At 51.1% G+C, this 11377-nt stretch overlaps 1 protein-coding gene across 1 annotated transcript in view; it reads right to left on the bottom strand.

The window, feature by feature from the left end:
* LOC107120726 (hydroperoxide isomerase ALOXE3-like) overlaps window positions 1-1306 on the bottom strand; it is a 27729-nt gene extending 26423 nt beyond the window's left edge. The window contains exon 1 of the mRNA XM_015423496.1: window positions 1154-1306. Within this exon, the coding sequence (XP_015278982.1) occupies window positions 1154-1306 (153 nt within the window). The remainder of the gene's footprint in view (window positions 1-1153) is intronic.
* Window positions 1307-11377: the final 10071 nt, after the last annotated feature.

The following is an 11377-nucleotide window of genomic DNA, read 5'->3' as shown; positions in this document are numbered from 1 at the left end:
ATCCGCACCCCCCCCCCCCCACAACAGCTAGCAATCCAAAACAATCCAGTGGAGCCTTTAAGGCCAAGTTTTATTCAGGTACAAGCTCTCCCTCCTCTGTGAGGACAGATCTGCACGTCCCCCCCCCCAATAGCTAGCAATCCGAAAACAGTCCAGTGGAGCCTGAGCGGAGGGTGTTGCCTTCTGACACACTTCCGGTGATGTCAGGGGGTGTGGCATATACAAATGAGTTATGCAAATGAGTTATGCAAATAAGTTATGCAAATAAGTTATGCTAATGAGCTCCTACACCTCTTTGTCTACGAAATGACCCCTGCCCAGAGGAAATGGCTCCTTTGGAAGATGGACTGTGGCATTACGCCCCACTGAAGTCCCCTCCCCTCCCCAACCCCGGCCTCCTCAGGCTCCACCCCCAAAATCTCCTGGTATTCCCCAACCTGGAGATGGCAACCCTAATCGCTAGGCAGAGGCAGGGAATGGCAAACCATCCCTCCTTGCCCCTTGCATTAAAAACCGCGGGGTCCTGAGGTCACCACGAGTCAGTTGCAACTTGAGAGTAAAAAAGGTAAAGGTAAAGGGTTTCCCTTGCTCGAAAGCCAGTCGAATCCGACTCTAGGGTTGCGGTGCTCATCTCCGTTTCAAAGCCGAAGAGCCAGCGCTGTCCGAAGACGTTTCCGTGGTCATGTGGCCGGCGTGACTAAACACCAAGGCGCACGGAACGCTGTTCCCTTCCCACCAAAGTGGTCCCTATTTATCTACTTGCAATTTCTTGCTTTCGAACTGCTCGGTTGGCAGGAGCTGGAGCTAGAGACGGGAGCTCACTCCGTCACGTGGCAAACACGGGTCTCGAACTGCTGAATGACCGACCTTCCACAGCCTGCAGTTCAGCGTCTTAACCACTTGAACCACCGCAGCTCCATAACTTGAGAGTACACAACTGTAATTGTAAAAACCTGAAACAAGCGCATTTCAGGCATTTCTCCTACCTCTCACACATGCCACCCCAACAGAAGCTTAGAAACACTTGGAACGGCATTTGTGAATCTGGCCAAAGGTACCTCTTTCCAAAATGCCATGGGGTAACAGGGCTGGCATCAGGCATCAAGTCCCCCTCCCCACTTTCCACCCCAAACTCCCCAGCCCCGACTCTTACCGCTCCTGGGATGAAATCCTTGCCCATGTTATTCAACGACTGTTTCGGACTCTGCCCCTTGGAGCCCACCAAGGTGATGGAGATGGAGCTGAAGGTTCCCGAGCCCCAGAAGTTCCCGGTGGCCACCTGGACTTTGTACGAAGCCATCGGCATCCCTTCGCTTTGGGATTCGGCCTGCCGAGCCGTCCGAGAGCTCTCCTCCTGGCACTTCGAAGACTAAAGAGAAGAGAGGAACAAAAGCCCAATCAAGATAAGGAGAGGAACTCTTAGGCTGGGGCAAGGGATGCTCTTTACTCTTGGTGCTTGGGGGGGGGGGCAACAGTAGCCAGGCCCAGACCATCATTAAAGTGTCGAATTCTCTGCCAAATAATTTTAAGTCAATGAAAGCATTTGGGATTGCTTTCCTTACTTTGTTTGGATCATCTTAAGTTAATGTATGAGTTGTTTTTTTCTAAAGTAAAACCTCCGTATTCAGGTTAAATTGCTGTGTTGGCGCTTGGCGATAAATAAGTGGGTTTTGGGTCGCAGTTTGGGCACTCGGTCTCTAAAAGGTTCGCCATCACTGGTCTAGGGCAAGCCGTAGTTCTGATAAGAGCTGTTCTCGAAAAAGAGCCAGTTTTTGTCAGAGTTCTCTCAGCCCCACCTACCTCACCGGGTGCCTGTTGTGGGGAGGGGGAAGGGAAAGGAGTTTGTGAGCCCCTCTGAGACTCCCTTGGGTTGTAAAATGCGGGGTGTAAATCCAATCTCTTCTTCTCTTCTTCTTCTTCTTAATTACATCAAAACAACTGTTGACCTTCTAACCTTAGCTAGTTATTTAGTTTCACTTTGAATATCTTAAAGCATCTGCTTCATGTTACATGTTAATTTGCTGTTCAGCCTGTATGTATCTGTAAATGTGAATCCAGCTTCCTTTCCAATGTTTTTGACAGAGTGTGCCATGCAGACGAAAGCTCATACCGTGAATAAGCCTTTGGTGGTCTTCAAGGTGCCACACTGGACTCTAAATTTGTTCTGACTTTCCTGCCGTTCAAGAGAGAGCTCTTGACAGAAACGGCTCTTTTTCAAGGACAGCTCTTATCAGAACTACGGCTTGCCCAAGGTCATCCAGCAGCTGCACGTGGAGGAGTGGGGAATCAAACCTGGTTCTCCCAGATTAGAGTCAGCGCACTTAACCACTAGACCAAACTGGGAAAACTGGGGAAAGGGGGAGCCAGGACAGCAAAGTACTAAATATGTCAAAATAGGGGATAATGTGAGAAGGCCTCTTTTCTAATTGCGGGAAGTAAACTGTGAGAATTTACTGAGAGAGGAAAGTTAATTACCTTTAGGTCTTCCTGGCGGTGGCTGGATTTCCCCAGAGAAGGGTCCATTGTTCCCTGTATCCCTGAGAAACGGGCGTTGCTCTTGTAGCCTTGCCGGATCGTGGCCGGGTTGCTTCCGTGCAGAGACCGGTTCCCCCGGCCGCCCTCTTTCCCCCAACGCTCAGCATGGTTTCCTGTGGAAACAAGACCCTTAGTTTGCAAAGTTCCTTAAGTCTCCTGAACTCGTAACTAGATCAGAGCAGTGTAGAGATTCAAGGAGGGATTGGGGATTTTTTTGCATCATGGCAGCGAGGTTGGCATTTGCGCCACAGGATATTCTTGGTAGGCAGTGGTATCCGGTCCTGGCCTTCGGGACAATCGAGGCTCTGTAGCCAGCCAGACACTCTGAGGAGCTGGACTAGACAAGTAACCTATAAAGCACAATCCAAGGAACGGCAGTCGACTGGTTTTCCTGGAGGCTCAGACTGCAGGTGGGAAGCAGGTCTTACCTGACCAAACAGCAGCCATCTGGGACCTTGAAGACCCCCAGATTTACAATGGAGGAAGCTCTTGTGTATGAACCCATTTCGTCCACGGTTTCTCATTCACAGAAACCTTGACCACGTCATATACAGTGGACAGCTTTCCCCAAATAATGCTAAAAATGGCTTCCCTCTGTGTTGCAAGACAGGCCCCAAAGAGACAACGACAGAGGACCGCTAGTGGTCGCAGACAGCTCTCAGCTCAAAACAGCTCAAGGCGTCACCAGGGACTTACAACCTCTGCTGGACAATGAGAGGTCTCTTTCACAAGTACTGGGGGGGGGGCAAACCCTTTTTCGCCCACAGGTAGCCCCCCAAACTTAAACAGCTTCTCACCCACAATAATACAACGTCTAATTTAAACATGGACACTGGGACCAGAGCTTGCAATAAACCCAGATGCCAACTTTGCTGGCACACCCAGACAACACAATCACTGGACCTAGCAACATCAACGACACCCTCTCAGGCTCATTCACTTGCTCATTTTCTAACATTCTATATGCCACCAGGAGTTATTTCGTAGAAAAAGAGGTGCAGGAGCTCATTAGCATAACTCATTAGCATATGCCACACCCCCTGACATCACCGGAAGTGTGTCAGAAGGCAACACCCACCGCTCAGGCTCCGCTGCGGGGCTGTTTTGGATTTCTAGGTTGTGGGGGGGGGGGAGGAACGTGCAGATCTGTCCTTGTAGAGGAGGGAGAGCTCATACCTGAATAAACCTTGGTCTTAAAGGTGCCACTGGAGTGTTTTGGACCGGGGGGCCAGGGGGAGCTTTGCAACTTACCCAGCTGCTTCTTGCTCTGACTGAGGGCTGCTGGGAGCAGGGGGCGGGGCTTGTTGCATGTGCCCACCCCCTGGCCTCTTTACTGCCGGAGCTCCGCTCCTGTGCGCTCCTGCAGGCAATGACCCCTGTATGCCACTAAATGCCAACAATGCTCTTCAGTTCTCTACATAAGGCAAACAGGTCAAACCCTGTGCCAGAGGATAAATGGACACAAATCTGACATCAGGAATCACAAAACTGAGAAGAGCAGAAGGAGAGGAGGAGATTGGATTTATACCCTGCCCTTCACTCGGAGTCTCAGAGCGGCTGACAAACTCCTTTCCCTTCCCCTCCCTTCCCTACAACAGACACCCTGCGAGGTAGGTGGGGCTGAGAGAACTCTGAGACAACTGTCCTCGAGAGAACAGCTCTACCAGAACTATGGCTTGCCCAAGGTCATCCAGCAGCTGCAAGTGGAGGCGTGGGGAATCAAACCCGGTTCTCCCAGATTAGAGTCCGCGCACTTAACCTGTAGGAGAACACTTCAACCTCCCGGGACACTCAGTGGGGGACCTCCAAGTAGCTGTTTTCTTGCAAAGGAATTTCAGAAACCGACTGGAATAGGAGATTGCTGAGTTACAAGTTATTACAAAACTCGGGACAATTGAACCCTCGGGGCTTAACAGAGATATCCGTTTCTTATCTCACTACACATGCTAATGTCAGTCAGTTCTTCAATCTGTATGCTAACTCTTTTATTATCTGTATGATAATCTGCTGCTATTCACAGGTTTTACCAATTGTTTCAATCCAATCTTAGCTGTACTTATCGCTCAGTTACTTATAAATCTTGACTCCAATGAGCCCTTTTTGGCAATTACCCCCCCCCTTCCAAACACACCCTCTCTCTACCTATATGTAATGGTTGGCAAAGCCTGGTTCAATGTACCTGAAGCAGTGTGCATGCACACCGAAGCTCATACCCAGTATCCAACTCTGCAGGTCTTAAAAGGTGCCACCGGACTCAAACTTTGCATCCTGCAAATCTTGTTCCTGCCGGACTTGAATCTACCAGTTCTATCGCAGACCCTATGAAACTATGGACTGATTCTGCTGTCCTGGATCACTTCTGGCGGCAGGATTCCCCGCCTCTTCTTCCCTTTGAATAAATAGCATTTCCACTGTATTCTCCTAGGTACTGATTGACTGTGAATTTTCAATTGCTGCAACAGATGTTTTTAAGCAACATTATTTTTTTAAAAAACCCTCCTGTTTTAAATATGCTTTAATTGTTTTTACTTAACTCCTCACTTGGAAGTGAGGTTCCCAACTGGCCAGGAATAAAGTCTTGTCCTTGTAACAGAGGTTTTGCATGCAGAAATCTGCACTGGAGGCTTGTTCTCCCATGGAGCTAAAGAATGCCACCTGATACTCTCTGCAGGTCAAATTGATATTAAAGGGACATCTAGAGGGACCAGTTTAAAAGTCAGCAATTCCACATGAAAGAAGAAGAGGAGGAGATGGAGATGATTGGATTTAAAGCCCCCTTCACTTGGGGTCTCAGAGCGGCTGACAAACTCCTTTCCCTTCCCCTCCCCACAACAGACACCCTGTGAGGTAGGTGGGGCTGAGAGCTCCAACAGAAATGGCTCTTTTTTCAAGAACAGCTCTTATCAGAGCTATGGCTTGCCCAAGGTCATCCAGCCAGGTGCAAGTAGAGGAGTGGGGAATCAAACCCGGTTCTCCCAGATTAGAGTCCGCGCACTTAACCACGACACCAGACTGGCACCGAACTGAAAGCCATGCAGCTAACAGACACGGCAGAAACCCAATCAGTAATACTCCTGGAAGAAAGAGGGAGGAAATCTATCAGGGAGGAAACGGGCATCTAGAAGTTTTTCCTGAGGACCCCCCCTCCCAAACCTTTGGAGGTGTGATTATCAGGGGCCATTACCTGCCAAAGGTGTCTTCGTGAAACAAAACAGTCTCCCGATACCCTCCAGACTCATCCAGTTCTCTTTCCAGCTCCAGAACGCCTTTAACCGCATCTTTGGGATCCTGTTTTGAAAAGCGGCAGAGCAGAAGAGGAAGAATTTTTTTTTTTTAAACTGAGAAACTAGGGAGGGCTTGAATAGGGCCGTCCCCCACCCGCCCTTAACCGACTCTCAGCAGTTCCCAGCATCTCTTATCTCTTGGGGGCGTGTGCAATGTCTGTCAGCCCCCCCCTTTCCCCCTTGGTTAATTTCATGCCAATTTCAGTCCCCCTCCTCCCTTTCTCTTGATTAATTTCACTTTCTGCACAATTTGGGGAGGCCCTAAATGGTGTTTACCTTTTCTGCCACTGACCCGGCTGAGCTACTTTGGCGAAGAGCGCAAACTGCTTTCTTCGCCAGGATGATAATAAAACACTGTTAATGATGGCGACGCTCCAAAGCCCAGGGCCCAGTAATTTTCCACCTTCCACTGCCAGGCAACCAGTGCAGTCTTGGAATCGTTAACTTTTAAAAAAATTATTTACTTCATTTATATACCCCTCCTTTCCCTCACGTGGGGACACAAAGCGACTTACATCCTTCTCCTCTTCTCCATTTTATCCTCACAACGACCCTGTGAGGTAGGTGCGGCAGAGAGTCTGGGATGCCCCGATAACTGGCAGGGGGCACAGGGGACTTCCCGGGTGGTGGGGGCCCTCTCTGCGATGCGCTGACATCACCACTGATGCGCTGGGATTGCTTCCTGTGCGCTCCGGAAGTGCATCCCTGGCGCCCCACAGGGATGCACTGATGTCACTTCTGGACACACGGGGAGTGATGGCTGCAAGCCGGGATGCGGCTGACGTCCCCTCCCCCCCTGTCATGATCTGGGCTGTGCCACCAGAGGCCTACTAGGCCCAGGGAGCCTGTGTAGCAGTGGGAGGAGGCTGGGCCTACAACCCCCAGAAGCCCCTGAGAGGTTTTGGAGCCAAAATTAGCCAATACAGAGAAAGGGGACTTATAATAAAAGAACTGGTGCAAGAGGAGAAGCTGTTCTTCTTCCCAGGGAACAGGGCCAGAAGAGAGGCTGCTGTGGGGAAGATACCCTCATCCTGAGGGAAGGATGAGTAGTCTAGTGTCACTTGGAATAGTGAGCTAGGGACGGTATATATTTAGACGCGTTAGGGCATTTGATTTCTTTTCTTTTCACCCACTTACTGTTATAAGTCTGCACCTTATTGTTTGACCTCCTCTAAAATAAACTATTTTCCTAGTTGTACTCTGTCTGGTCCTCACGCCTGTTATTCAGCCAAAAGGGAGGTCTGAAGGTCTTGGGAGGGTACTCTGGGCCTTCTCAAGGGATCCTAAATCCAGAGTGGTGGCAGCGTCAGGTGACACCCCACCTGAGTTGTGTGGTGGGGGGGTGGGATTTTCTGGCAATCCTGCAAGCACTAGAAGGGCCGGTCCTGCTTAGCTTCCCAGATCTGAAAGTTGGGCGACAAATACTATCCTTCCTGTATGTGCATCCTCTACGTGCAATGCTCAAAGGTGCACTTAGGTGGAACCCTCTGGCCAATGCTTGCAGGCACAGCCTCAGGCTTACCTTCAGAGGATGAAGCTTTTGGGGAGGGGGGAATCAGGTGGAGTTGTGAAGAAGGGAAAGGGCCTAGAGGGAAAGGGCTGCCAACGTTCCCTCTAAGCCGTGGAGTCCTGTGAGCAAAAATCCTACTTGGTGAGCTGCTGGCTTTAAAGTTGTGAGCGAGCGATTCGCCGACTGCATAAATGGGTTTGCTGTGGAGCCCTCCCTTCCTGAGCGGAGACAAAAACGTGTGAGCCGGAGGCTAAAAAACGGTCAGCTGGCTCACACTGACTCAGCTTAGAGGGAACACTGCTGCCGAGGTGCCCACCACAGAAAGCATCTTCCCGCCCCTGCAATCCAGGCTCCTGTTGCTATGCAATGGTGTGCGATACAGTACGGTTGCCAGCCTCCAGGTGGGGCCTGGGGATCTCCCACTTTTACAACTCACCTCCAGCTGACAGAGATCAGCTCCCCTGGAGAAAATGGCTGCTTTGGAGGGCGGGCTCTGTGGCCTTGTACCCTGCCGGGGCCCCTCCCCTCCCCAAACCCCGCCCTCTCCCAGATCCACCCCGAAAGCCTCCAGCTGTTTCCCAACCCAGACCTGGCAACCCTACGATACAGTGATGTCACGTCCGTTTGTTTATTTGGGAGTGACGTCACGGCCCTGTGCAGCACTCTAGGCATCAGCTGGATCTCTATAGTTTTAACCTTAGAGATCTGGGGAATTCCTAGAGCGTCCCATCATCATGCCGGTTTCCCACAGTCTCTGCTCCCCCCTCCCTAGTACCCCCCGGGGTCGGCAGGAAGGCCGGGAACTCTAGGAGAAGGGCCCCAGGGATGCCAGCGCTTGGCATTGTCAGGGAGGGGAGGGGGCTAGATGGATACGCTTCCCCCTCCCAGTTGCTCCCAGGTGGCTCACCACGGTCCAGGTGCCTCAGGCGGGATGATGCTCTTAGGGCCCAGAAGCAGGGCCGGCCAGGGGCACGCGAGCAGCCGCAGCGGCCTCCCGAAGCGTTCCAATATTTGAACCAGGTCATTCAGCTCGCCTTCCCTCGTGTGCAGCACTCTTGCTTCCTCTTTGGGCTGGGGCCTGGGAGGAGTTGCTCCCAATTAGGGAGTGGCACTCCACTCCCCTTTACCTGCTTGCTTAAGAGCGGCAGAAGGCGAGTCGCCTCCTCGAGGGAGCTCCCGTTCCCAGGCATGGGATTTCTTTCTGCCCAAAGGAGGGGGTGGCTTGCCTCCCAGGGCAGGGTCCCGCAGCAGGAGCAGCCCAGCCAGTTTGGTGTAGTGGTTAAGTGCGGGGGGCTCTAATATGGGAGAACCGGGTTTGATTCCCCACGCCTCCACTCGCAGCTGCTGGGTGACCTTGGGCAAGCCAGAGTTCTGTCAGAGCTGTTCTCTCAGGGGCAGTCCTCGAAAGAGCTCTCTCAGCCCCACCTACCTCAGAGGGTGCCTGTTGTGGGGAGGGGAAGGGAAAGGAGTTTGTAAGCTGCTCTGAGACACCTTTGGGTAGTGGTGTGGGGTGAATCCAATCTCCTCCTCCTCTTCTTCTTCTTCCTCCTCCTCCTTCCTCCTTCTTCTTCCTCCTCCTCCTCCTCCTCCAAGCCCCCAAAGGGCCTCTCCTAGATGCTTGTGCCTGTGCAGTGCCCAAGGAAATTGAACAATGGGGGGGGGGTTTAGAAAAGAAATTAGGAAAGAAATTTCCACGACGTGGAAATAAGCTTTGGCAGAGTTGGCATCTCTATTACGTTGCCAAGTGCTCGTGGGTTTTTTTTGTTTTTTGTTTTTAGAAAAGTTGGCATCCCCTCCTGCCAAAGAGGTGTCAGGCAGCAATTGCAGGTGGCATTTCAGCTTTGATGCTCGGGTTGCCAGCCACCAGGTGAGGCCTGGAGATCCCCTGGGATTACACACGACCTCCAGACGACGGAGATCCGTTTGCCTGCTTCTGGGGGTGGACTCTACGGCACGGTACCCTGCTGAGGGCCCTCCCCTCCCCAACCCTGCCCCCACCGGCTCTACCCCCGAATCTCCAGGGATTTCCCAACCTGGAGCTGACCAACCTATGCCAAACGGAGACGCAGAAAACAAAGAGATCCGCTTTGCGCCCCTGCCCTTTACTTGAACCCCAGGGGCTTCCGCGAAATGGGCTTCGGAAATGGCGCAGCTCTTCCGTGGTTTGTCATGTGGGTGCAGCAGCAGCAGCAGCTGTGCTGTGGGAAGATAGCGTAACTGTGACGCCCTCCTTATTAGGGAGGACGGGTTTTACTTTAAGAGTGTTCTTTTTATTCTGTTTATCTGGGTATAGACGGCTGCCACCAGTGTTCCCTCTAAGCTGAGTTAGTGTGAGCTAGCTCACAGTTTTTTAGCCACCGGCTCACACATTTTTGTCTTCGCTCAGGAAGGATGGGGCTCCAGAGCAAGCTAATTTATGCAGCAGCCAAATCATTGGCTCAGAACTTCAATGCCAGTAGCTCACAAAGTAGACTTTTTGCTCACAAGACTCCACGGCTTAGAGGGAACATTGGCTGCCACCAGGAAATTTTAAGGATTTCCAAACCTTTATACTTTACTGTTGATCTTACTATTTTGGTAGACCGAGTTCAAGGCTTACGAGGAACTATATGGTCCTGAGGAAGTATTTCTTTAGAGCTGGTATTCTTGAATAAAAGAGGATTTATTGAAATAATTCATAAATAAAAGGGTAGAACAATGTAACTAGTAATGTGTAAATAATGAACAATTGCTTGGTGCATCACACACAATCTGCTCCCTTACTGACAGGGATCTTTTCATGTAACTTTGTATCACTTGTTTATCTCCATGCCATATAGGTTCACTGTCTCTTTCCAGTCTGTTATAACACCCAGACTTTACTGTAACACTTCTTCACCTAAACTTTACGTTTTCATAGACTCAGCCCTCAGATCTCTTATCCTTTCTCTCAGAACAACCTCAGCTGTTCTTAACTGCTTCAACACTGAACTAACTTATTCCACACAGGACTGCTTCTAACTTCCCTCACACACAGAACTAACTGAACTTATCAACTGTCAAACCTGTAACTGTAAAACCTGACTGACATACATACTCATCCACTCATTTTCATTTCCAAAACCCCCTCCCCCTCTCTGTCAACCACCAATCATACCACACTTGCTTCTCTCAACCACTCTAGTCTACTTACCACAGCCATGCAACCAAACTTTTAAAGAGACACACACACAAAAAAAACAAGGAATCATTACAGTAACCCTTTATGCAAAGAGACAGGGAGAGATGGGGGCAGTGAGCAGCCGGAGGGGTGCACGTGGAAGCGCTTTCCCCAACCTTAACGGGAGCGGCACTGACCTGGGTGGCTCCGGTGGGCCCAATCTTGCCAGGCCTGGGAAGCTAAACCGGGGCAGCCCTGGAATAATTATAATGATCGTATTGCCTTGTGTGTAGCATTGCCAGGAGATCCTAAGATTGTCCGGCAGCCAGAAGTTCTCACTCTTTTTTAGCGTTATGCACCACTAGGTGGCGAGCTAGGCTTGCTTTTGAAGGCAAGAGACGTTTCAGAGGTGGTTTGCCGTCGCCTGCCTCTGCGTCACGACCGTGGTATTCCTCGGAGGTCGCCCTTCCGAATCCTGGGCAAGGCTGGCCCTGCTTAGCTTCTGAGATCTGAGGAGATCGGTCTAGGCTGGGCCGTCTAGGTCAGGGCAGCCCTAGTTAGTATTTGGATGGGAGACCACCCAGGAAGTCCATAAGAACATAAGAGAAGCCAATGCTAGATCAGGCCAAAGGCCCATCCAGTCCAACACCCTGTGTCACACAGTGGCCAAAAACACCAGGTGCCATCAGGAGGTCCAGCAGTGGGGCCAGGGCACTAGAAGCCCTCCCACTGTTGTCCCCAGGGGTCATTTCGTAGAAAAAGAGCTGCAGGAGCTCATTAGCATAACTTATTAGCATATGCCACACACCCCTGACATCACCGGAAGTGTGCACCAGCCCCTCTGACAGGCAGAAGCACCTGGGATCCATTCTTTCCCCCCTCTCCCTTCCCTTCGCCTCCAAGTCGGGC

The sequence above is a fragment of the Gekko japonicus genome, unplaced genomic scaffold (assembly GCF_001447785.1).
Source record: "Gekko japonicus isolate JY-2015 unplaced genomic scaffold, Gekko_japonicus_V1.1 scaffold2575, whole genome shotgun sequence".
NCBI classification, from domain to species: Eukaryota; Metazoa; Chordata; class Lepidosauria; order Squamata; family Gekkonidae; genus Gekko; species Gekko japonicus.
The sequence above is the reverse complement of the archived record's forward strand: the minus strand, read 5'-3'. Positions and strand labels throughout refer to the sequence as shown.